This window comes from Numenius arquata, chromosome 1 (assembly GCF_964106895.1).
Source record: "Numenius arquata chromosome 1, bNumArq3.hap1.1, whole genome shotgun sequence".
Classification (NCBI taxonomy): Eukaryota; Metazoa; Chordata; class Aves; order Charadriiformes; family Scolopacidae; genus Numenius; species Numenius arquata.
Window position 1 is genome coordinate 55,109,703 of NC_133576.1, and position 28,000 is coordinate 55,137,702.

Sequence of the window (28,000 nt, forward strand, 5' to 3'; positions counted from 1 at the left end):
GGAGAGTGATATTATTCTCTCTTTGTCTGATATTCTTGCATGACGAAAACACCAATGTCTTAAAAAACCCCAAACTGAAACCAAAGAAAAACCCAAATCAAAAACCTCAGTCTCTTTCACTACTATTAGTGCAGTTTTTGAAGTCACCACCATTCCTCTGCACAGAACTCATACTCATCCAGAGGCTCCCATTTACAGATAATCCAAAGTCTTTGTGAAAACTAGGTAGCTGATGCTCATAAAAAAATACTTTTAATAGGACAGTAACCTTTTAGTGATCTTTAAGATGAAATTTGCAATTTGAACATAAAGTATGTTTTCACTGTCCTATTTGTTATCTATAGTTTAATAAAATTGTACTGCAGTCAGATATGTGTTCCTTCTGTTTTATCTGTATTCCCCTGTTCTTTATCTGCTTGCTGCACTGTTTATTTAAGATTTTAAGAAAAGTTCTGTCCAACTTATTACAAAATCTCTGGCTCTGCTATGTGACAAAGACATATAGCCCCACCTGCAAACTAGATTAGGGTTTCATAAGCCAGTATGCTCGGGTGCCATTACCACAGAAAGGGAACTGTATTGTACTGCACAGTGGCAGACAGGTGGCTCCCAGCGATAGCACCAGCAATAATCAGCTGCAGAGGGCTGTAAATGCTCTGTGAAGGGCTCCCTCCCATTTCCCTGGGGACAAATCAATGGCCCAAGCTTCCTCTTTCTGTTTATTTCATGCATTTTGCTGCAAAGCCAGTTAGCAGATCAATACTGGTTTGTATTCTGAAGACTGAATAACCTTTACTTAGTTTTATAAATAAATAAGCTTCCGCAAAAGTTCTAAAAAGATGCTGAAGGTTTAATGGCATTATAGAGAGAGACATCCTTTAATGGTAATGATGCACAAAAAGGATTAGCAGACACTGGTGGAATCTGCAGTGTTAACAGTTCAGCTGTTTGTGGATGGGTATTCAAAGTACATTAAAAATATCAGTTGTTAATTCTAAGTTTGCTGTTGCTCATTAATTTCCACATGAGAATTTTGAAAAATCTTTCAATTCCTGTGTCGTTTATTTTTGTACACAATTTGGAAACTAGACATAATGAGTAATAGAGTAAACCAAGGAAAAACAAAAACAGCACCTTAAAAAAAAAGTTTTTCTTACTGCACAGTGTCAGGAATTTAATGTATACTAACAAAGAAATGTTATTGAGAGATAAATATTCTCTCAATACATGGAAAGTGTTGCAAATTTACTACACTGTTCTTTACAGAGTGGAAAGTCCTCCGTTACACAAATTACTTTTCTATTTTGTTCTGTAAATATTTGATTTCAAGGGCTCTTGCATTGTTTAGATTCCTCCTAGGAAAGACTGCAGACATTACTAAGAGGACAGTTTGGGGACACCAGCAATCTTCTTGGCTTCATGTATAAGGGAAACATTATATATCAGTTTGCCTTTGCAAATGGAAATCTCCCCACTATCAGATTTCCAACTTACAAAGAAAGAATAAAACTAAAGTTGGAAATAACAACGTAAGAAAATATATTTATCATCATACCTAAACTACTACAAATGAAAAGGAAAATGAATAGCAGTTCTTCAAACTGGGGACCTGATTTAATTAAAGTGCACCACTAGCGTTTACTTTTAATACTAAATGACATCTTCTCTGAAATTTATCACTCACCTATAGACTACTGCACGCTAAGGAATTTTATGAGCCAGTGGACCAAGCACTTGGTGTAAAAGGATGTAAAGGCTCCATTAGTTTCAAGTAATCTACAGCAATTATAATGTGATAATCTGTAGTGATGTTTTCAACAAGAAAACGAGTTGTCTCTTAAAGGTTGTGAGGCTTCACCTGCCAGTTTTTCACAGCGGACTTCCTGACAAGCCCACATTGCCATCTCCCTTAGACACTGCCAATCTAAATAACATAATCTTTTTCAGTATATGAAGATAATTTCAATTATTTCTATTGCTTTGCTGTACAGTTACTGTGTGCATATTCCTCTCAATGGCATCTTTTACTGAGATCTAAAATGCAAATACTTTGATGGGGTGAATATGATATCATACCTAAAATATGTTGTGATCTTTTAACTCCATTTTCTTGACACATTTTAAAATCTAGAAAGTTACTGCAATATTACTTTTACAGCCTATTCAGCAGAACCCCTTCCTTCACATTTACTTGAGTTATTGAAGGCTACATGTTAAGAACAGTTACACACATTAGGGCTCCCCTTACCTCAAAGGAAAACCAAATGCCTCCCACAAGTTCTCCTGCCATTAATAGGCCTTTCAAGTGTCTGTAGAAAAGGGTTTGTCTGATAAGACTTAGCATATTGCAGTGACATAAATACTGGAAAGAAGGTTTCTTGTCAGTCTGGAAATTGCTGCTTCTTCCCTTTCCATCAGTAGCAAGTAAGTCAAGGCAGAGATACCACACTCCATTTCAAACATGACATCCAGTTAAAGGAGATAGAACACTGGTGTCCATCCCATATTTGTAACAGCAAAATAAAGAACTCTAAAACATTTCTTTGAGATCTACTTATTGTCCGAAGAATAGGAATCAATGCAATGGCAGTAGTCCAAAAAAGGTTTCAACACCACTATAAAAACAAGACAGTCTCTTATCACAAGCACAGGACAACAACTTCTGTTAATGTTGTTTTTACTCACGTGGTACAAAGCAGTGTCTGGTCCAGGTGTGCCCATGACTTCTTGTCTCAGTGAGTCCATTTGTAAACTAGGCAACAGTGAGTAATGACTTGGACTACTACTCTTGTCTCCTTTCTTTTTGGACTTTTTCCCAGTATCCTTTTTGCTATTCCTCTGAAACATGTAGTCTTCTTGACCTATTTTCTCATTGCTCATATAGCGAAGCAGTGAATTTTCTGTTAAATAAAAGCAATGCAAAACATCATTGTGAATTGTTGTATGTATGTTAATCCTGCTTCCAAAATATATAATATTCTTGCTAAGAGCTACTGTCAATTTTAACTCTTCAAGCGTATTTCATTACAAAACCCATTTGCTTCTTTGGTCTGGATATAATATGAAAGCAATCTTTTGGTAGGGAAAACTCCTAATTCTTGCTGTTTTCTGGTACCTTTGGCAATAAAAGGAACAGAATATAAAAGAAGACCCACATCAATAAATTATGTCTTGGAATCTTCAAAAACTGAACGATACACTTATGATCATTTCTGTAATCTTTTTTTTAAACAAGTTCTTCATGAATACAAATAACTGTGGTGTCATACATTTAATAGTAATTTGCTTTGAACATTCATTTGAGATCTTTTACCATATCATCCATACATTCCCTGAATACTCTTCCAGCATCTACCAGCTTATAGCTGAGGGATACCCTGAGAGAGAAACAATGTTTGCAAATTTAGGAAGGCTCAGCAGATTTGTCTTTCACGAACTTGTCTGGTCTTTCCTTGAAAAATGTGAACTTTTAGTACCCACCACCTCCTGTGGCAAGAGGTTCCTTAGCTTGAACCCAAACTGCATGAGCAGCCAGCTCTTTTTGTTTTTAACCAGCACTCAACAGAGGCATTTGATGTCTTTTGGGTCTTGTTTCAGAAAAAAACAGTGACAAATCTATTACCTTACTTCATTCCACACAAGATTTTATAAACCTTTATTATGTCAAGTCTAAATTCTCCCGAACTGATTATGGCCAGCCTACTGAATTCACCCTGGTTTGGAAGTCACTCCATATATCTGAACACTTCTGTAGTCCCTAAACCTTCTTCAATTCTACTGTATTTTTCTTAAAGAGATGAAGAGACCAGAACTGCACACATACCCAGTATAAGCAAGAACTTACACAGCAGAAGAACACTTCTTTGTCTTGTATTTTTTTCCTAATAATTCCTAAGTGTTTCATTTTTTGATCCCTACTGAATGTTTAGTTAATATTTTTATTGAAATATCTATCATTACCGTAACGTCTTGTTCCTAGGCGGTAAGAGCCATCTCAGAGGTTATAATTTTGTATGTGAAGTTACATATCTGAGCCACACAAACCAGAATTTTGAAAAAATTATCCTCAATGTTTTTGAGGTGAATCCCATGCTGCTCTAAAATGTTTTGCACCCAAAAAGAACTCATGAAGACAGAGAAATGTTATATATAATTCTCATTTAAGAATAATAATATTTATCAGTAATAACTATACATTTGTGCTCTAGTATTATAAAATTAAGACCAGTTCTGAAATGGACTGGATAATACAGCTGAATCAATGAAATGCCAATATAAAGTTAAGCCAAATAGCAGGGCTTTGCCATCATGATTTTCTTTTGCCTGGCTGAGCAACTTTCTTAATCCTCAAAAAAGGCTCTGCAAAAAATTAAGTATACATATGAAAGAACCTCAGACAGGTTCACAAAAATATGTATCTAAGCAAGCAGCAAAATGACATTGAAATATATGGCTGAAAGCATGATAAAAGCCATAATGCCTTGTAAAAGATGTGTGTTCCGATCACTTACCTCTCCTACTATCTCTTTTTATTTTATTGGGGTCTTCATAATCCCCCACCCAGTTATATTCTACTGGCATAGAAATAGGCCTTAGTTTCCCTGGAAACAGAGGAAAAAATTGAGATCATGCACCATAAGGCAGTATTAAACTAACATGCTTTAGAAGAAGAACAAATTATGTGCTAAGCTGCTATTCTACAGGGTTGCTTATGAAAGAGCATCCAGGATCACCTCTGAACAAGAGGTTAAGGTAGGAGTTGTATTTTCTTTATCAGACAAGAAGCAGCTAAGTATTTAATGGATATTTTTTAAGTTTAGAAAATAAATCCAGTGCCCTACAAAATGTCTGGGTTTGACAAATGCATTCAAATTACTTTAGTTTTCACTGAACAATATCTGTTTATAACTCTGGAAGCCCCTGGCACACACATGGAGAGAACATGTTTTAAAGCATTTGTGAATTGTTGGTAACAGTGTGTCCACATTACTAAAGTACCTTTACAAAGAGCATCTTTGCTGGTGGGCTTAAAAGATCCATCAGTAACTGAGTAAGAAAAGAAGCAGAAAAACTCTCCATGTAATTTCTTACGTAGCATTTCAACCACCAAAAGCAAAGTACATTACTATTTGTAAATTCACTTTCATTTCAGAAAGCAAGAGACTGAAAAGCTGAAGACTATGATATCTTTTAAATTTTGATTTTGAAGCTGCTGGATTGATTTTAAAAAAATGCTGTGAACTATGATTTCTCCTTAGGGATTCCACAAATATAGTTGGAAATTCAGGGAAAGTGTGCTATGCAACTTAGTGGGGTTATTTAAAGTGGTCTGAAGTTTTTAGCAAGTTAAATAGTATATTGAAACAAAACATAGAACAGCATAGCATACGGCACAAAATCTGGCAGACTGAAAACAAAATGTTTTCTCAAGAGGGTCAAAAGGCCTTGGTCTTTTTTGAATAGATTTACTGGTCACAAAACCAAAAATTGAGAAAATAACTTGTTTTTGGAAGTAGCAGAACTTAAAGTAAAAACTTCAGAAGTCTCGTTATTATTTTAGTAGAAAACCCCTACATAAAGGTGATCCTTTTTTATTCCACATTTTGGAGGTTAAATCCATGATACACTGAAAAAGAAAGATGTGTTTATAGTGAAAACAAATATTCAAACATGTCTGACGACCTACTGAAGTATGGCGTCCATGGGAAATACACCAATACCGTGCAGGCAGCATAATGGCAAAAAGTTGTACTGGCTGTACTTGTGTCAGGAAACACAACGTATATATTTAACTTCTTATTTATCATTTATTTTACTATTTATGCACACATATTTAAGTCTGATTGAAGCCAGCAAGATTTAGAGCACACAGTTAAGAAGTCATTTCCTGAGTGGGGATGTATTTGGCTCATGTTTACTTGATCAGAACTTTCAATGTTTACTTTTTCTAGAAATACAACTTTTTCTTCTTTGTGAAGCTGAACTCACAGTCTTATTGAAAGGATCTGCACACTTAAAAAGATACAAAAGTAATAAAATCTTGTAAAGTCTGATTGTTATCAAAAGGTATAGCCATAACAAACTTTCCACAAAATCTTGAGCTGTTCAAAGTGCATATTTTATTTTTTTTTTAATCTGGCAGTAAAACTGCAATGACCAAATTTTTATCTTTCCTCAAATTCATGTTTCACTTGCCTGCTACCTCTGCTAATCTCCTTCTTGTAAACCCCCATGGATTCCCAAAATCTGTCTTCCCTGGTGACTAAACTCAGAAAAATGTCTTCCTTTGGATGTGAACAGAAGCTTTCTGAGGCCAATTAGCAACAATCATACAACAGTTGGAAACCAGTAAGAACATGAAAGAGAAATCTCTTTGTTAACATTGTCAAAAAATGTCAAAAGATTCCAATAAAGAAATTATGGAGGGCCCTATTAACCTCTCACGAAGGAGGACTGAGAAATCTTTTTTTAAAAATTAACACCACCACATAATTAATGAAGAGTACACGTTGAAAACAATTATTTCTCTAGGCCTTGGAACTCTGTTTGACCTTTTTTAATGGGTCACCATCAGTCAGAAGAGTGTTATTGTCATTTTCCCGATTTCTGTGAAATCCTAAGGTCACGCCTAGCCACCAATCTTATGCTAACAAGTGCTGTGTGGGAAACTTTAGAATTTAATGCCGAAATGGTAATCTTTTTAGAAAATACACTTAAATGAAAATGGAGTCGATGGTGTGAATCCATTTAAAAAGAAGTGAGATCAAAAGTGAAAGGCTGTATAACAAATGTGTTAAATAATGACTGACTTTTATTGCAGTCTTTGATCCATCTATTTATAACCTTTTCTGCTAATAGAAAAAAAGGCTAAAAAAACTACCCTGTAACACAATAATGGATCCAGTAGTCCTTGAAGAAGAAATGTATTCCTCTTCACTCCAGACCACCAATATTAAAATTTAACATCTGGAACAGAGAGTACATCTCTTTTAATGGAAATGACTGCATCCACCAATTGTAACAGTGGAAATATTGGAGTAATAAAATTGATATATCCACTTTGAAAACTTAGCAGTTATTTCGTATGCTGTGGGCACGGTTAGAAACCACCTGACACCACTTTGAAATCAAAAGCATACTGAGGACTTTGCAGCAGGATTGTGTAGTTGCATAGAAAGGGTGCATTTTATAAAAATGCATTTTTTAATGTTGTGCAAGCACATTACTCCAGGTGCTGAGGACACTTTACACAGCTCAAGCTCACAGGTGATTTTGGAGCTTGGCTGCATGATGCACTAAATTTATGCTTTGTCATAAATTAAGTCTGTCTTCTTCTCAAAGGGATATGATGTCAGGATTACTATAACAACTCCAACATACAGCTTGTGCTCAGTTTAAAAATTGAAATAACATAGTAAGTATGGTGAAAAAATATTCAAGTGTGTGCTCAGCTAATACCATAGTAGTTAAAATATTTTTTAAATATGAGATTTCCTCTTCGTTTTAGTCTATATGCTAACAACTGTGCATAATTTTATACTTGGCAACAGAAGACCAATTCTCCCAGTCCAAAGCTGAAAAAAGTTACAATACTAGCTAAAGGAAGATTTCCAACAGATTCAAAGGGAATATAACCTGGAGCATAAAGGTTTGAGGTGCAAAAACCCTCACCAGAAATTGTTTCTGAGTTCTCACCCTAAATAAGTCAAAATCCAAGACGTGGAAGTAGCACGAATACACCTGTGTGTTTACACACAAAATTCTTTCTTAGACAACATATAACCTCAAATAAAGAACTGCTATATATAGGAAGTTACAGAGGGTTAGTACGGTATTACAAAAAATGCATTCTATCATCAGTCATACTTCATTTTTAGGACTAAAGAAAAATTAAAGGATTTTAAACCACAGTGCAGCATGAAAGCAGAATGTCATCTCTTGGTAAATCTGAAATGCTTTTGATCTTTAAAACTATTATACTTGGGTAAATTTTTCTAATGCTGAATTCCTAAAACTATGCAAGTCTTGCACTTGTACTGGGAGAACAATTCCATCCTGTATTTTTATTAAAATTATATGGGTTTCTGCCAGTTTTTTTGTTTGTTTGTTTGTTTTTAATGAAATGATACTGAATCATAATCTGGAAAATTAAACTGATAACAAAATAATAGAACTTATATTCAGAAAAATCAGCAATATAAAACTAGATTTGCCCTCCCTATCATAATAAGTAATTATTTTTTTCTTGCACAGAATAAGCTATTAGGTTGAAATTAGACTAAAGCAGTACAGAATTCTTAGTAAAATCAATGGCCACTGAAAATACTTTCATGCTTAAAAACAAAAGCAGATGCATGAAAATCCTAAAATCAACAAATGGTGATTATCCTTCTTAGATCAATCCATACCATATGTTGGTGTGCTCTCTCTCCTTCCAGGACCACTTGTTCTTCCTTTATCATATTCATAGCAGTACAAAACTGCATCTTCTTCAACCACATTAAAGCGTTTCCGATATTCTTGGTCAAGAAATGAGTTTGGAGATTCAGATCCTGTATGAACTGGCTTGCCCACTATATGTCTGCCAACATCATCACAAGGGAGATTTCCCTTTTCATCCCTTTAGTAAACAAGAGAGGTTTTTTAATATATTGGAATAAAACACTTAATTTTTTTTTTTACTGCGAATATTTCAATAAACATGGAAATATGTCAATATTTTATACAAGCTGGTAACAGATGCCATCGACCAACACCAGGATCACACATCATACATGCATGTATGCTTGTACGTGCCAGTTACCTCACACATCTCTGTTTATTGAATGCTTTGGCAGACTGTATTAATCTTACTGTTTTTTCTTGAAAAGAATCATAGAAATAAAGCTGATGTGCAGCTACTTTTTTTTTTTTTTTATATCTACCTAGCATTTTGTGATTTAGGGCAGAGAAATAATGTTGACCTTACTTTTTTATACTTGCATCTTTAAATGCATCAGATAGTTTGCATTTGCATCAGTGGTTATATGGCAAGAATGGACAAATACAATCTGGTTCCTTATAAACTAACGTCAGAGCAAGAAGAACCAGGGACCGATGATGTATAGACATTTGACATAGTCTTGCACAATCACTTCAGGCCTAGAAGTTGTATAGGTACATCCATGCAGTACCAAATACGGTGTGTAGCACCTGATCATGAGCTGCTATCCCAGGACAGCAATCCTTCGCAAGGCATGCACTTTGGAGTTTCTGCAGAGATCCCCAAGCCGATTGCTTATTCCTTGCCCACACCCCCAACCCACTCAAAACGCAAACTGCTCAAAGGCACCAAACAAGAGATCAAGCTGTGCTTGCAGTAGGAGCTCTCTCTTTGCACTAGATGAAGCAGGGCTCAGTAAACCTGCTGGTAGGACTGTGCCTGGACATGGCTGCAAAAGACCTAATCAGACAGTAATTTCTGGGCAGCAAAATGCATGGGACGCAGCCAAGAGAGAAGCTGGGGCCTCATGCCCTCATTGGAGAGCTTCTGCCCCTCTGGACTGCCATGTGAGTTCCAAGCTGGCCAGTGTGTTGACCCACACTTCACTTGGCATCCTGAGACTCCATCCGAGGACAAAGCAAAGCCTCCTCGTGAGATCCAGGCAGCCAAGGAGGATGAGAAAAGTCCATCCTACCTTGGCTACAACAGCGCAGCAGCACTAACGCCCACTGACCACTACACTGGCTTTGCCAGGCTCCTTTCCCAGAGCAGGGATGGTGTTGGCTTATCGAGGGGGGATGGTGCAGCCCCACCGGGGCTGTGAGCTCGTCTCCAGTCACAGAAAGATGTTCTGTGGTGACAGTCCTGGGGGACCACGGCAGGTAACACAATGAAGACTGACATAAAACAGCCAGATGCTAACCGGAGCTGCAGCTACCATCAGGGGCTGGCACAAGGGAGCCTCCATGATAGAGAGGGCAGCCTGAGCTGGAGGGATCTTTACTGTGAGCACGGAGAGAAGTGTGGAGCCACAAGGCAAACATCCTTTGCCACAGCCCTCTGGAAATGAGGGCTTCAGTTCTCACTCCCAAAAGCATTTGACAAATTTGAGCAGGCACTAACTTATGACCAGCACTTCTAAGTAACCGGTACATGGAAAGTGTCAGTCCCTCTTTCTCATGCCATCTGTCTGCGGTTATGTCAGCAGCTGTACTATCTGTTGGTACCTTAACCAAGGCAGCATGGCTTCAGGGTTTTGCAATTTACATCCAAATATCAAGTCCCTTACTCTATTCCCATAACAAAAGGAGGGTTTGTTTGTTTTTTTCCCCTTGGAACGGCAACAACAAACTGAGAAACAGATGCTGAACAGTTTGATAATACCGGAAATAAAGACATGCTTAAATATAGTTAATCATGGCCAAAAACCCCCTGATGAAATACCAAAACAGATTATTCAGAAACACTGTACACTATGTGACAGGTTTGTGAAATGAAGTGTAGTCCATTAGGATTAAGCTCATAAAAAAAAATTCAAATGTACATAGCTTAATCCCTCTGAAAGATTACAGTTTGTACTAATATGTATTATAAGATTTAATCACAATTGGTCCAAACTACTGCATTCAGGATTTAGGAAATGTTATTAATAAATAATCAAAATGCATTTTGAATATCTCAATTTCTAGAGCAGAACTCAAAAACTGCTGAGCAGTGAATATTCACTAAAAGAGGATGTATTTCTTATCAAATAAAACTATTCTTGTGGTGGTAAACATGATCACTGGCAGTACAAGGCACTACTTGTTTTAAGGTAGTATAGTTTTGGTTTCAGAAGCAACAGGTCTTCACCATATAACTACTACATTCAAAGAGAAACCTAAACTATGTTTTGGTTGGGGTTTCTTTTTGCAGCTTTTCTTTGTTAATGCATTTGAATTAATTAAATACTTTGGGGTTTTTTTTCTGTGGATTTTCTAAAACCGTGTCCTTAAAATATTTACATAGACATAACAAAATACTGTTATCAGAGAGGTAAAAGACACATTCAATCTTTATGAACAATTCAAGTGTCATGACCGACAATGTTTTTATTTAATTAGAAGAAAAACAAAATAGTGAACTAGACTATGTACTCTGTATCTTTGTCACTTTAAGACAGATATTAGGGTAATTGTTTTAGCAAGTTCAACTGCTTCATATGTGTCACATTTGAAATAAAACGGCAACATTGTTTTTCAAGAAATAAAAACCAAGCCAGGTAACAGACGAGGCAGGGATGAGGAAGGAACATGGGACTCAGCTTACGGCTTCACAAAAGGCTTGTGACATCATCTAAATCATGAAGTGGAAAGTCACTCTTTTGCTCTGGAACTTTTTTCATATCTCTTAAGAGTAAGAATTTATCATAACTTCTGCTCACTTCTCCTTCCCACTAAAAAATTTAATTTGCCATATACCTCACTCTTGGATAACCCCCAGGAAAGTCTTATCAGTATCAGGTCATACATCTTATTAATTGGCTAGAAGAGTTACTGATAACAAAGTCTAAGAAAAACTCAGCTGCCAAAAACTCAGGTACAAGAAAGGAGATGCTGTCCTTACAACCTTTCCAAGAAAGTTAACTAAAAGAAAATTTAAAAAATTTTCTGGACATATAGACTGGACATATGATAGCCTGTGCCTAAGAATATAGAAGCTTTAAAAATACTGATTCTTCCTAAATACATTCCTAGACTTCTAAGTAGCTACTATTTATAGGCGGTAAGTCTCAGAATTTTAGGAAAGCAACATCTGTGTACATTATGGAATTATACTGAATCATTTGAGGTCATGTAAGGGTAGGGTGATGAATGTGCAAGGAGGATCTGCTGCTTTTCTGGCTCAGAAAGCCCAGAGATGTGGGAAAGATGAAAATGCCTGTTCCAGGTGACAGGTCAGAGTAGCAGATCTATTTACAGGATGGTCATTGCAGAATCCAACAGAGTGGCCACACTAAAATGCAATCCTGAACTTTGCTCTAACACTATCAAATCTATCTAAACACTATCTAAAACAAATCTATCAAACACTATCTAAAAAAGAAAACACTATGGCAGAACAAAACAGTACTCTTGTTGAAGTTAAAAGTTTCTTGCCTTTATCTCAGCCTCCCTTGTCACATCATGGTTATTAGACAAGGGCACAGATGCAAGCTCTTTCCTAGCTATAGATTCAGGGTTTCAGATAATTTTTGCTCTTCTGAAGTAGGATGAAACTGTCACAGACAACAAATTATCCCATATTTGAGAAAACAGGGTATTGAATATTCTTTTCTAAAGACTACTGTCTGTTTTGCAGACAAGACACTGATTCACATCACTGTGGGTCTGATTCAGCATATCTACCCTTCATTTTGCAGGTGAACTGGTTGTTAAGTATTATCACCCTAATCCCGCAGGGCAAGCTGAAAAACAGGTAGGAACAGAATAGTCGGTCACTTTAAAAATATTTTTGAAGTTTAATTGTACCTGAAATGATCTTTTTTACCTTGGAACATAAGGTTCTGTCGGAGGAGGGGGTATGTAGAGATCCTGAAGGGCAGAGCTATCTCTTTTGGTAGGTGTGCTGATAGTGCTCGATGGTGTAGCAACACTGCTTGTAGGACTTCTAGGAATAAGAGGCTGGTTCAAAAGAGAGAGAGAAATAATCAAGCTTATCTTTACATATTTTTATTTGAAAAAGCTATAGACATTCTATAGTTCAGAAAGTTAAATAAGTTAACAGTTCTAATGTTTTGTGTGCTTTTAAACTGACTGAAAAAGCTGAAAAACTAACTCATACTAAGGAGACAGATCTACAAATGGACATGTATTAGGCTCTGATTACATCTTTTTCCCTTTTGCGCAGCAAGATTATTGCCAATGCCCATAAAACTTGTAATCAGTAGAGCCACTGGTGAAATCTTAATGAGTAAATATCATACAGAATCCAGTGAATTCCTTAATTAAACTAATATTGTAAAGAAGTCTAGTGTTTACAGTAAAAGGTGCATAAGTAGGCATTAAATTGAATGTCATCTCCCCCCATCTGCTCTACAGCTTCAGAGTTAACTGTAAAAGCTTCAGTTTATGTCTGCAGATGCTGTAAAATCAGCTACTGTGTCCTCAGAGCACACGCACTATGATACAGAATAAGCTGGTGATTATTATTATTCTTCACTCCCCTGGGCACACTCCTCACAAAGTAACATTTACTCACAGGTAAATAAATTGTACCCTCCTTGCAGAACAATCATGAATTCTAGCTATCATTCCAGTCCAAATAGGATCATTCCTCTTAATCACGTCTCTTTCTCTCTCATGAATTAGGCCCCTCTTTTTCTTCCTCAACTTAACTATCTTGGGTAGCTAAATAATGACCAACCATTTGAAGACTTTATTAAATCACTGTAGGGCTGGAAAGTATAGCAAGATTTTCTAACAGTGTCTCTACAGATGCAGAAAAATGAAATGAGAATAAAACTTTGATTGCTTTAGTCTACTTAATAACGTCTACCTAATAACAAAAGTCTTATGTTGCTTGGCTTGTGTGATAGCTAAATTCAAGCAGAAGAAAAAGAAAAATGGCAAAACAGCAAGTATAACATTATCTTCATATACCCTAAAATTAATCTAATATTAAACAAATGCTGAGTTTTGCTTAGAAAGAGTTCTTTCCCCTCCATCTTTTTGAAGAAACAATTGTTGGGATTACCATTATGGGTTCACCGATACCTATAATTTCTGATGTAAATAACTACTAGAGGATACAAATATTTCACATTGTATTTACAAACATGTAGAAAGATCCTTCTGCCAGCAATATTAAGAATACTTTATGACAGACCAACAGAGCATTCCTGTGCAGAATAATCAATTCTCATTTTCTAGATATTAATCTTGACACTGTAGCATTATGCCTATACTGCAGAAAGAGTCCAACAGCAGGACTGCTTTCAAAATGTTGGCCTTCCATAAGTTAGTGATGAGCCATTTGAATTTATGCTTATCAAGCAAAGCCCCTACCATTCCATTACTTTTTTTCAATCTGTATGTATAAATAGTCCATGCCACCTAGGAACCTCAGACATCCTTTAACCAGTTGCTGCCTTGTTTTAGGAACAGAGCTGTGTTAACTGTTATTTATCTCAAACATAATAAAATGTATGCTTAATATTTTCTTGTTAGAACTTTGCAAGCCCACCTGTAGAGCAACAGCTATAAAATGACAAAAGTTTTGTCTTTCTGAATGTTAGAAAAACATATCCTGTAAAACAGTGATACTGCTAAATTCTTTCCTTGCTCATTATAGTTAACGTGAGTATTCTGTAGCCAGGCCAATAAAAGACTGCCAGTATTTACAGGAAGAGAGGGAGAAAGACACATACACAAAACCAGACAGGCAAAAGACTTTACAACCACTAAAAACAAGAAGACAGAAGTCTGCAAAAATAAGAATAAATCTGGTGGCAAAACTGGGTAAAAAAAACCCAAAAAACTTAAAAACAAATAATAACCCTCTTTCAGAGAAACAAAAATCTAATCTTTTAAATTTTCATCTGTGACACTGTAGCCATAGATGTTCTTGAACCACTGACTAAAGCAACACTGGTTATTTGCTTTCTGATACTTTGAACTTCCGTGACAAATACACTTTGTGGCTTGCTGAGTAGTTTGTCGAATTAAATTTCCTTGTAAGCCAAAAGAATGTTGTGATCTAGACCCTGTTTACACTTGTTAAGCCCAGGCTGTTGTTGTTCATGGCTCACACTGACAGGAGCACTGAGAGGAAGACAAGACAGATTTGCTCTTCCCTTTGAGGAATAAGACAGCCCCTTACTTTACCTGAATGAATAGGCAGACAAAAGGAAAGGGGAGACTAGACAGGCAATCAATAGGAGTGTATGATTTCTGTGACATAAGGAAAAACAGGCTCCAGCGTAACAGTCATCTGGACTTACAACAGGTTGATGAGCCCCTGGTGGTCGTGACCAGCTGCTGGAGGACACAGGGAAAGAATTTGCCTTCTCTTACAGCCTGGAATACCTGGGCTTAACTACTTAAATAATAACGATATGGGCTTAATTCGCCCCCCAAACGGATTTTGCTGCAGTCTGAGGATTCTATTGGTTAACTTCACACTTCATCAGTGCCTGATAATACACAGCACAGACATACAGGTTGGTTTGTCCTCCAGAATAGTTTGCTGGAAGATTTTGAAAGTCATCAGTTGGGGCTAGTGCATCTTTGACAAATGTATATTTTGGTTCATCTTTTGGCTCAGCAAGGTGGTTAAAACACTGAGTACAATAGGAAGAAATGGTATTCAGTCTACCACAGGAAAACACAAGTTATCCAGCTACCTGAAGGTAAAAGGCTTCCCTCAAACTGACCCCATGTCAAGAGGTGAAATTACAGTGTAATTAGCAAGAGTCTGAATGACTGTGGCATCAGTTAGATCTTCCCAGGGCACCTGGAAATCCCAAGGAGATAGAAAACTGTAATACAATCTAGTACAAGTGGAATCACAATCCGGTAGGATTGTCCCAAAACATCGTAGGATGTCTCATATCTTTTCCACATTTGCATCATATTGCCAAAGTCAACTCTCCAGTTCATTTCCACAAAAACAGAAAAGCTGCATAACTGGAAAAAAAAGCAGAAATCCAAATTTAAAAGTAGGTCACCACTTTTTTTTTTTTAAAAAAAAACATATTTATCACCACTTCACCAGATAAATCTGTAAGCTCTTTCAAAAGAACGGCTACGTGGTAAAAGTATTCAAATGGTCTCTCCTGGTAGTAGCTCTACACACTGAGAGCATTGCTGTAACTACCACCTTGTGCTAGAGGAGTTCAGCTTTCATTTTATAAGGAATTAAAAGTCTTCAGGCCCTCCTGGCTGAAAAGAGAGCCTTCAGAACATGGCCTGCCAGTAAGGTGCATCTACATGGCATTTTGCATTGCAATTTAGAGAGACCTCAAGCGTTCGGTTCAAGTCAATCTGTGCACCTGCAAGTAAATCAGCCCATACAGCTCTCCAGTTCAATGGCAGCCATTCAGTGGCCCACATACAGGCACACTGAACAGGAAAACCCATGGAACTCCATTCAAGTATTTCCGAATTGGACACCTTGGAGATCAGTGTTATCACTGAGTTAATTATCTTCCAAGGGCTAGAGCTTTTCCCTGCTTCAGTTCCTTTTGGTAGGCTGGCCACGGCAAGTGGGATTGCTGAAACAGCAATAAAACTAAAAAATTTTCAGGTCCAGAGAGTTAAATACTTGACCCATGGGAATAGAGAAAGTTTAGAAGTTTCACATTAAAACTGGAATAGCCTCAAAAATGTCCCACAGAAGACCCTGCATCAATGTTAACCCACAATGACAGACACAAAATCCACATTTCAATACATTTTGGAGTACTATTTCTCAAACATTTTGGATGCACCATTCTCCTTCAGGATCATTAGTCTTTATGAACCTTTTCCCAAATCGTCAGTTTGCCAGGGAACAGATAACTAACCACCTTTACTTACAGTAGCTCAGTTTCCCCAGCACAGGGAAATAAGAAGTCCCTGTAAGTACTGCCTGATAGCGCAGAGACACATATTTCCCTCTCCTCCAGGAGCTGCTCTGCCCCTGGTTAGCTCTGCCCTGCAGTCCCTACCTCCCTCTTGCTACCAGCACCTATTGCTGCTTTTCTCGCCCCCAATCCTGGAGGAACTCAGAGGGTGCCCCTAGTAAGTCAGCTTATTTTTTTTTTTCCTCTAAACAATGAATATAATTAATATTTAATATATACTATCTAAAATTCTTTTTAATGTTTCTAAAAACTCTTTGAACCTTTCATTAGCTCCCTTGGAAGCTGCAAAATATAGTTTGAGAAACATTGCTCCAGAAAAAGACATACATTTTTTAAAAACATAAGCAAAACCAATGCAAAATTTTAAGTGGTAATGTCTTTATACAGTATTTGAATCAGTAAACAGATTTTACTGCTAATATATGTATTTCATCTTGGATCATGGTTATGACAACTTATTGAACAGAATATTTCCAATAAAATAAACTTTTCATTAGACCAACCATGACATGAAGCAATGAAATACTGTAACTAATTCATACTCTGTAGGAAAACCCAGTCAGAATCCATTTTAACAGTGCTACAAAGATTGCCCAGCTCCCATGCAGTTAAAAGACAATTAAGCAACTGAAGAGCCAACAAGTTATTATTTCGTTCAAATTTAATGATTAAAAAGTGTAAGGTCATTAATTCTAATCATAAATGATGAAAACAGAATATAACATTGTTTATAACGAAGGAGGCAGTATAATAAAGTAAGGAAAAATAGGAAATAAAAATAATAAAAGTAGCATTTTCTCTCAAACCAAGGACTCCATTGCTATTGTTGCTGTTGCTTCTTAGGAGGCTGAAAAGCTGAATAGTTCATAATGCATATACAATGCATATCATAGTGGAGATATGATGCATATCTGATCCAAAATAAAGTCTGTTTAAAAAACTACAGATACTGAGCTGTTGGTGATTTTACAATGGTACAATTTAATCACATACAAAACAGTACAGTGAACTATTTTAAATATACAAAAGGTGACATTTAAATAAGCTTGATAAAGAGGGTGACAGAGTGTTTAAGAGGTGTCAGAAGGCTTTTTTCCAAGTCAACACACAAGATGCGGCTGGCAGTTGGACCTGCCCCAACCTCACTGATATCAGTAAGAGCCTTTTCACTGGTATCGGCAGGGTGTAGTCCAAATTAGCCAAAGCACGGCAACATGTTGCTCTACCACTCCTTTTCCGTATTATAAAGAAACTGGATGAAGAGTCTTCCACACTGTAGTCAAAGCCCAGTTTCTTTTGACTAATTAACATAGCATTTTCCAGAAGGCACAGGAGGACTTTGCAGCTAGCTTCTCGCTAGCATGACGATGGTGACTTAAATAAGATTTCATATGCTCCGAGAATCTTCTCTATCGAACCTTCCACCCTTGTTCAAACAGCATTTTGGGGAGCCTTCCTCTGAAACTTCCCCAAAATGACACAAAGTGGAAAGGAGAAATAAAACAGACAATCTAGAGTAGAGGACATTTATTTAAGTTAGGTTTTGAACCAGACAAAAATGTGGAGAGTTCAAAGATAATTAAGTCATTTCTATATCAAGTAAGAAAAATGGAAAAATTAAAGGTTAAACTTATTTGTTCATCGTATTCAGTAGCAGTTAGAAATACAAACACTGCAATCTGAAATATCACTCTAGGCTTTCACACAATGGATGAGAGTATCAGAAAAAGTAACTGAAAGGCAAATTTAGTAAGATTTGTCTTGCAAGCATAACACCTTAATATTTATGGTACAATACCATATTAATGAATATCTTCAATTGCAAATGCAACCACAAAATTCCCCAAGGCCACATCTGCCTAATTCAAATGTTATAAAAGCAGTAACAAAAACACAGGCTGAAAAATCTCTTGACTTCACAAATTCGTACATGATTCCAGAATGCATCAAGGGAGAACTTTGATTATCTGAAAGAAGTTGAATACTGATGGATATTAAAACAGACAACCATCAAGTGACAGAAAGCCAAAAAAACCAACCACCCCAGCACTTCCTTTAATCAGCACACAAGGAAAAAAAAAGGATGGTTTTCCTTCTGTACTGATTGACCTCAGAGCTGGAATTAATGCACTTGTAAATACAAACTCATTATGTAATGGTGCATAGTATAGCCATAGGCTAATTGTATTATTTTACTGCACATCAAGAAATTTGTTTTCAGTTTCAAGACTGCTACACAGGATACATAATAATTCTCCTTCTTCTTCTTCTTTCTTCCCCCTAACCTTTCGTATTTATTCTAAGGATGAAAATGTTTGTGAAAAGAATGAAAATACCACATTTCTGATAAAAGGAAAAAAACATCCCAAAGAATTAATCAATAATTATGTAGCCTGCATTTAACTCATAATTCATGGCAAGACTGCAGTGTGAAGGCAGAGCTGTTCAAAGTAAACCACTGAACATTCTAAGAAGTATTTATGCCAATTAGTAATCAGTTAATATTTGAATGATCGAAAAGCGATTTCCGCTCTCAGGGACCATATGCCAGAGAGACGGTATATAGCTAATTTAGATCACTAACAGTGGACAGCAAGCTCTTAAAAATTTAATTATCAGAATGCATAATTTAATTATCAGCATGCCCTGTCACTCACACATCAAACTGATTGATACACTGGTAGCGCATACTACCTGAACTGGAAGACTCGTCTAGCACTTCTCCATCTTACAGGCATACTTAGCATCTCTCCATTAAGTCTAGCTTTTCATATAGCTGTAAATGGCAAATTTCATGTTCTTACACACAATTATTGACTAAACAAGCAGAATACCATTTACCAATAATGCCTCAATATTATTCACTTTGAGCTAAAACTACATTTTGAAGTCTCTCAATTAAAACACCTGAATGTAAATCTCAATGTAAATGAGTCTCAATTTAATTCATTGAAATATTACCTTCTACATTCACTACAACAACTGTCTCCAGCCCCTAGTTCTGATGGTGTCACTTTGGCATAATCATTAAAGGGCAAAGTAAACTTTCCCCAGGTAAAACCAAAAGTGTAATTAGTAAAAGCATCATGTGATGCTCGAGATACGCAGGTAGAACCATTATCCAAGTAATTATATTATACATCTGAATGCCAATCCACATTGGTGGGGTGCATACAAAAACTCAGTTTCTGCTTTTGTGTCAGCCTCCTTACATAGGGGCAAACTTCCACCTTCCCACCTCATTCATTGCAATTTGATTAGGATGGGACACCACATTTCTTCTCTGTTCACTCCTTTTGCAGAACCAAAAGAAACACAGCAGCCAGTTTGCAGATTCTAATTCCCACTTTGTGAGAATTTCATCCCCACATCTTATTCTAGAGTCTTTTGAATATTTTGCTCATATTTTGTACTTAAGAGAATTATTACTGAGTCATAATTTCCTTATAGCTTGTGTCTGTTGAATAATACATATGGTTCAATTAACTTAGCTCTCGGATGTCAGCACAGTTATAACATTCTCAATTATTTCATGACATCCTGACATAGGAAAACAAGTTATCATAATTTCCCCTGCTTCCAAAGGTGATGGAAGTACTGCTTTTCCTTATGTTTTTTTCCTATTTGCTATCATTTTCCCCCTCTCCTCTCACACTATCTCCCAAGCTCCTATTAAAGAATAGCACCCTTACGTGAATCAGGAACATAAGAAATTTCACAAAAGCCACAGGGCAAATTGCAATTAAAAAATATACAGCTTTTCTGAAGATTTTTTTTCAGAAATTTTTGAAGTAGATTCTGTTAAATAAACACCATTTCTTCATATAGCTATAAAATTACACTGCACTCTGACTGCTTTCGCTGCTTGTTATTAACCAAACATACAGGAGCGATTTCACACTTAGGCTACATTTAAACTAACATCAGCCGACTTTAACAGCTGTTCACCTCTGATCTTCATAAATTAACAGCAGAAATCTCCACATTATGCAGCTTCTGAAGTTTGTCTTCACCCTGGAGCTTTTTTGACACTCAATCCACTTAAGAAAACTGTTGTTTCTCACACTAAAATCACAAATTACAACAGACACACATATGCACATTGCACACATAAGTGCTGAATGAGGTTCTGGCCTTTTGCAGGTGTCATGTTTGATAACATCAGAACAATATCATCATGATACCAGAATTATATCTCTAATGTTTAACAGCATCTCTATTTGTACTTATATTAACCTTAAAAATATTCATATTTTCTATGCTATCAGCAAAAAACCCACACCAAAACCAATACCCCCCTGCCATCCCCAAACCTGTACGATTACAGAAAACCTCTATCTAAGGTCAGTCTCATCTTATCTAATACAGATAATCTACATTCGAGCTAGTTGTCCAGACTGCCTTTATCATCAAATAGAGAGAAAGAGGCATGCACATGGTCAAATTCACCTCATTCTATGGCAGATCATTCTAAAATAAATGAAGACAAATGAACCAGCAACTTTTGTTTATGTCCACTGGCCAAAGGGAGTAAAAATGAGAAACTGAATGATGTGTAGATAGGTTCATAGTAGATACCTAAAGTCAGATCAGTTGAATAACACCCTAGTATCTGTACTGAACTAAGGATGCTGAGATGTAAATCAGTGACAAATCAAACACACTAAAAGATGACTGGATATTTTTGCTTCTGGAAGTGAGCGTGGAGTTTCAAGCAGGCCCACAACTGTAGCTCATGACTACATTCACTGTAACAGGACCACAGGAATCCTCACTTTCCTACTGGACTTAGTTTAAATGGTGGAAATTGATTTCTATCCAATTTCTTCCCACCTTCTTGGAGTAGCCTGTCTTGAATTAATTACTTATTTGCTATTGTCTGGATCAATGGCCCATGTCAGAAACTTCTGTTGTGTGGTTTTCTGTGTAATTATTCTAGCAGCAAATGATAAAGTGAAGCAAAAATTATTACTTAGGAGATGACCCAATTTACCCAAAGAAATACCAAACTCACCCAAAGAGGATTTAGACTGAAAGTATTTCACCCCATTTAAAGCAATGATGTGTATTTTTCATTTGTATTTATATTCTCACTAAAGCTATGATAAAAGTGCAGCCTTCAAGTACGGACATTCATACACTCATATAATGAATACAGATTTGCAATTTTATGTTCAGACACTAATAAGATATTTCTGGTTGAAAGTTTTTTGTCACATGTCTAGTCAGTACTTTACATCTGAAAGACCAAGACATCTCAATCATTTAAAAAGTTACTCAGTATCAAAGACAGTGATGCATTTAACCACTATAAAATAATTTTTATATATATACATATTTAAAAGGCGTTCTTCATGGCAATAGTTCTTTTTACAAATCTCTTAATATTTTAGATAGCAAAGACCACAGCCACTGCAGTGGCATTTCCATATCTCATCTTCCTTTTACCCGAACTTTGCAGAAGTCCTTCCTCTCAAATATACTTAATTTTAAATTAGACTTTTTATTGTGATAATAAAAATGTCCTGAAGAATGCATTCGTTATGCAAAGAAAATAAATTTCTAAGCAATGTTCTATCTGAACTGAATGAAAAAAAGGGATTATTTGTCAGTTCCATCTGTTGGTTACATGCTTTCATCAGTCTGGACGTAACTTTTTTTTCCTAGAGTAATCCATCACATTGACATTTTATCCTAGAGTGAAACACAAAAGCTTTAATGAAACCATTCCATGGTTTTCAGCACATTGCAGGCTTACTAAAATTAAAGGCCTATCCAGACATCCTGTGCTACACCTCCTTATGTGCAAGGGTTCAATATCAATGACAACTCTGACATGAATACAACTTTACTTACATGAGGAAATTTTGATGGTCAAGTGCTGAGGAATAAGGGAATAAAATCCCCTTATACATTTTCCTATAACTCCATGATTAATGAAACTGAGAACTCATGATCTTTTCTTCCCCTCTTTCTTTGAGTTTATACTGCACTGGGAGCTGAACAAGAAGTCAAACTAAAATTTATCAGTCTCTGAAGTATGCCTGCTTCCCCTTGGCTAGAAAAGTTATCTGGGGCTACTTTTCTGCACTGTAAAACACTAGGATGATTACTTCCTAACTTTGAAAAGTTCTAATAACAGGTTTAATTTCAATTGAGCCTATGAGAACAAACTGCAGAGAAATCATTTCAGAGACAATTTTTCAAAGTATACAAGAGTAAATCCATATGCTGCTGAGATGAAGCACAATAAAGCATCATTGAGATAATCTATAGTTAAAATGATGGTGTATGACTTATGATTAAGCTTCATTACCTGCAGAGCAAGGGGCTTCCATCTCATATTTTTCAGTAAAGCTGGTGCTGAGGTAAGCATGCTCTGAGGTCGCTTTTTCAAAGTTAAGATAACACCACTCGGATCCTCTCGTAGTGCATTCACCAAATTTTTCAACTGCCACCCCACCTGGTAACCAGTAAAATCAGTACAATAAAATTGAGGTACAGTATTCAGTATGTAATGTTCCCTTTTTAAATAAGATTAGTAAAATAACATAATAGGAGTGTATATATATATATATTAAAAGAGATTAACTCTAGAAATGTAAAAAATAAATTACTGCATAAAAATCACGTCAACTAAAATAATTATTATAATGGATTAAGATGGATATGCATCATTTCAGGTTTTAGAATTAATAAACTACTGTTACTCCACTGTTAATGCACAATTAAATCTCAAAGTGTTTTCAAAATTAGCTCTGGTACATAGACTTTAGAGACTAGAAGGTTAAAAAGCCCTGGCTTCTCCCCCAACAGTTCAATTCAAAACTGAGCATTTTATAGTCCATAGTTACTATTTAAAGTCCACTAACCACATGAAGTCATACTACTCCTACTCCTAGCAGCTTATGCAAGCACAAACCAGTTCAGGAAAATCTTCTACTCTTCACACTGCTATAAAAATAAAATCAGAATCACAAGGCCTTTTATTTTAATAGTACTTCTTTCATGATGATTTCAGAAATAAATGCAGTAAATTAATGACAGAAATGTAGTCTAGCCACTACTTCAGTATTAGCCCAAAGTAAAATTTTCCTAATTGAATTAGAGCATTTTGAAATATTCTAAAATTAAGAACTTGACTAACATGGAAAGCAACAAGTCTTTCTTTATAAATGCAGGATAGAAGTTTCTGAATCATTTACTTTGCATTTTTGAAAAAAATACTTCAAATATTAAAACAGTACAACTCATGACAATGATCTTCATTCTAAATAATACCTGATTTTAGGTATCTATTATGAAACGCTTTAAGATATTCAATCCCTGCATTTTCAAGTTTGGCACCTAGAGTGGCAATACACAGAATCATACATCCCTCAGCCTGTTGATTTAGAAAGTGATTACTTCTGTAAACTTGACAGCTTTTCTACTTTTTTCTCTCTCCCCACTAAGTAAATTTTTCCTGTTGTTTAAAGGATCACAATTACAAATATTTTCCTGCTTGTACAACTTGTATAAAAACAATGTCAAGACGAAAATTATCTGAGAAGTGAATTCTTACTGAAAAAACATCTAGAATTCTGAAGTGATAAGGTAACATCATCATAAAAAGGTTACTTTATATCACGTCAATGTATTTGAAAAAAATCAAATAGGCAATGTGAACAAAGAGAATGCAGATGTTCCTTATCACTAGTACAGTGCAATATGACACAAATAAATATTTGTTACCTCTGTATAAACAAGGTGATCACATGTAGGTTGTTGCTATTTATTATTTACCTTATTCCCTCTTACACCAAAACTCACTTTGTTTGCTTAATATCACTTATTTTAAGAGCTGATGCTCCCATATGAGCATGCCACTTAAGCCAACACTGATGCTTACCCACAACCCTGAATCACAGACAAGGTTCAAACCTCACCACTCTTCCTCAGCTACTGTGAACCTACCTGTCCTTTTTTCACCACAGCAAAGTTCATTATATCCAGGATGCACTTCTACAGTAATATTATTGTAAACAAAATCAGGGTGTTAACAACATGCATCTTTATGGAATATTTTCCAGCTTCCACAGAAGACTTCCAAGTATGCTGAAATCCTTATTTTCAGTCTAATGTACTAGGCACATGCCTATTACACTTTCAATAAAATGAAACACACACATAATCAACTTCAGCTCAATTCCCCTGTCCCGGTGAAGCCTCCATTCTGTTTCAACAGTATCTAAACCAAGGCTCTGTAAGTCTAAGTTTTGTGTCTTAATATTATGATTCTGTAAAAAAATACCTTGCTATTTACAACACTGTTTTCCTACATGGAAAGACTTCCACAACTACTTAGAAACAATATATTCCCCATAGTTCCATTTCACCTTGGGCATTTGCTACCCAAAAGAAGGAATTAAAGGCCTACAGTTCATGTAACGTATCTCTGTATGTAAGCTACTGTAAACTTTAATTCCCTAATGTAACAACTGAAGACAGATTTCTGGAGAGGAATCCTTCTGCTGAATAAAGCAGCACAGGGAACCTTGAGGAGAACATGATACGGCCCCAGTTACACAGTCAGAATGTAAAATTCTTGCCATTTAAGTTGGTAAGATGCTGGACGCAAAAGCTGTGCTTTAAAGCCATCTGTTTCTCACTGAAATAGCCAGAGGAATATAAATAAAATTGGGGTTTTTTTGGTTATGCTAGCCATTTTAAAATTATTTTAAATGCACTTTCATACTTCACAGAGATAAACTGTATTTCAACTACATGTTACAAGGCAATAAATGTGAGATTATCTACTCTCTTTATGAAAGCAGCATTAAAGAAAAAAAATCACTTCAAAGCACTAAATCTGATGTATTTAATTTAGAAGCTATGAATATAAACAATTTAACTTATTTTTTCACAGGAAAATTCTGAGTTTACTATTAATTTTCAAATGAAGTTCATCCTCTAATTTTACTTTATTCCCTGACAGGAGTTTCCTGACTGTTTCAGAGGGTTCTTCTTCTTGCTTATCTTTTGAACAGAAACGACTAAATTGGCCTAAGACGAACAAGTCACATAAGAGGCTGTCCACAATAAATTGAAGGAAATTGATGCCCGTGTTGGAGGCATGCTTTTCAGTTCTCACATAGTTTAGATCCCATCAAAATTCATATCGACACAGACTAAACACAAGCCATCTTATGTCAGGAGGTCAGGTTGGAAAGAGGAAAAGGCAGTGAACACACCTGGAACTGAAAACCGTTTTCCAGAAATCCACTTCAGTGATATTTAATCTACACTTTATTTTAAGTGTGATTTGAATGTATTCTCTCTAATTTCTCCTCAGGATCTCCCCCCTTCTCATTACCATGACAGTTATTCTCAACTTCTAATCATCAAGCTTTTGGGCAGAGCTTTCAAAGTCCCTACTGTATGCTTTATCCTGCTCATGTATTGCAAAAATGGACAGTAAAAAGAAAGTTTTATTACTGGTCCGAAAATTCAACAGATAAGTAAAAGGACTATATTAACAGACAACTTTACTTACATTAAAACAACCCAAGCCATTAATTTTTAAATCAGTGCACTATACTGACCAGGTAGTCACTTTTAAGGACCAAGCAAGTTACTGTTGCTTCCTTTAAAATAAATTTACATTGTTAAACCAAGTGCCATCAAAAGTGACAGTCAGGAGAGGTCTCTTTAGTGTCAGAGGAAGCCCAGCATTAGGTTTTGCTGTGCAGTGCCTGAATCCCTCCTGGCTGCCAGTGCAGCTCATGGCCAAGCGCAGGGAGGGGCAAGGGCAGATGAGAGCAGCCCAGGGGGTTGGCCACCATGCACAGGCACAAGTTAGCCAGTCCCTGGGTAATACTGGGTTCCCTGCAGGAGTAAGAGTGCCCATTGCATGGGTGCAAGCCTGGGTGCCCAAGGGAGCACAGCACACCTTGTGGAAAGGTGGAGCTTGCAGCAGGACAGGACACAGAAGTTTTTTTAGGGGAGGAAGGAGGAAGATGAATATGGACTTCAGGAGCAGGAAAGGAAGGTAAGCACGGCTTGCAAAGACAGAGGAAGTAGGGGAAGAGGGAAAGGAGAGAGAGGGAGCACCACAGGGTGCCCTAAGGGGTCATGCTGATCAGCTCCTCCCAAGGAGATTACAGCACCTTTGCTGGACGAGTCTACTGCCAAGGTAAAGGTGGGGTAGAAAGGGTAGCCCATGCCCATGCCCCCTGAGGAGCAATAACCCAAAGCCAGATGAACAGTGCTACTGGGGGAAGGCAGGAGAAGGCCCATCACCCTCCTAAAGGGGAGGGCAATGCTCTGCGCTAGGAGAAGTGAGCCTGCAGGCAGGGTGCCTGCAACATCAGCATCAAGGAACCTCCAAATTTCTTATCTTATCCCATCACTACATGCCCAGAGGTTGTGGCCAGGCTGGGAAGAATCACCAGCATACTCCGGAGACATTCCTGGCCATCCAAGTTGCCTCAGCGGGGCAAGATGGGCACACAAGAGCCCTGTACAGCTGTACCCATCTCTGACACATCCTCCTCATCTCCCCTGCCTCTCCGCCTCGCTTCCCACCAGCTTCTCTGCAGCCTGGAATAACCCATTAACCCAAATAGCAGGGTGAGGTTACAAGATTCTGCTCCCCCAGCCACCACCTAGTAAAAGAAGATGTCCCTGAGCCAGAGGAGACATATTTTAAAAGACTTCAACTGTTCTTTGGCTTGCAGCAAGCACATCTGGATCACAATATCACAATGGCCTGAAATGGAACTTTTATTTTAGATTCTTATTCTAAGTTGCCAAGAACGTTGACATTTTAAACTATCAAAAAGTTGTTCTTAAACTAATGACCTTTTTTCCCAGATGAATCTATTGCCCCTTTTATGACAAGCTTGGAAAACTGGTAGCAATCTTCCGTTTTTCTGAAAGTAAGTGTGACCATTCACTGTATTTTTTTTTTTTTTTACACAGCCGCACCCATGACAATATTCCCAAAATCCTGTGCTCATTCATGATTTCTGTATGTACTGCTGTACGTTATGAGCCAGAAAAGAGCTCTGTAAAATATTAACATGCAGGCAGCTCAAATACAATCGGATGAACCTAAACCAAGCATTTTTAGGATGCTACAAGATCCAGTCTGAAAAATCCAGCACGTGTATCCCAATGAAACCATGGAACAGCTGCATCATATAAAAGCAGTGTGCAAATATAATACACACTGAAACACCATCATCTAGTGGGTGGAATTATAGTCAAATGATAAATAGAACACAGTCCATACTTTTACAGGCGTATTCCTGCTCAAAGGGTCCCACAAAAGTTAATGAGAGCTTTCTGCTTCCACGAAGCAAAAACTGAGTTTTCCCCAGTTACAATAATTCATTCCTGACTTGCAGATTTGTAAAAAGAAAAGTAGTAAT

General features: G+C 36.8%; 1 protein-coding gene across 4 annotated transcripts in view; it reads right to left on the bottom strand.

Moving 5' to 3' along the window:
* Positions 1–28,000, bottom strand: part of CNKSR2 (connector enhancer of kinase suppressor of Ras 2) — a 222,132-nt gene that overhangs the window by 79,289 nt on the left and 114,843 nt on the right. Inside the window, exons 9-13 of one of the 4 annotated variants that reach the window (XM_074149949.1) lie at positions 22,903–23,049; positions 12,512–12,645; positions 8,409–8,620; positions 4,512–4,601; positions 2,686–2,900 (exon numbers count right to left, since the gene is read on the bottom strand). In XM_074149949.1, coding sequence (XP_074006050.1) covers positions 2,686–2,900; positions 4,512–4,601; positions 8,409–8,620; positions 12,512–12,645; positions 22,903–23,049 — 798 coding nt within the window. The remainder of the gene's footprint in view (positions 1–2,685; positions 2,901–4,511; positions 4,602–8,408; positions 8,621–12,511; positions 12,646–22,902; positions 23,050–28,000) is intronic. The other 3 variants (XM_074151617.1, XM_074150771.1, XM_074152442.1) reach the window with 3 other exon arrangements.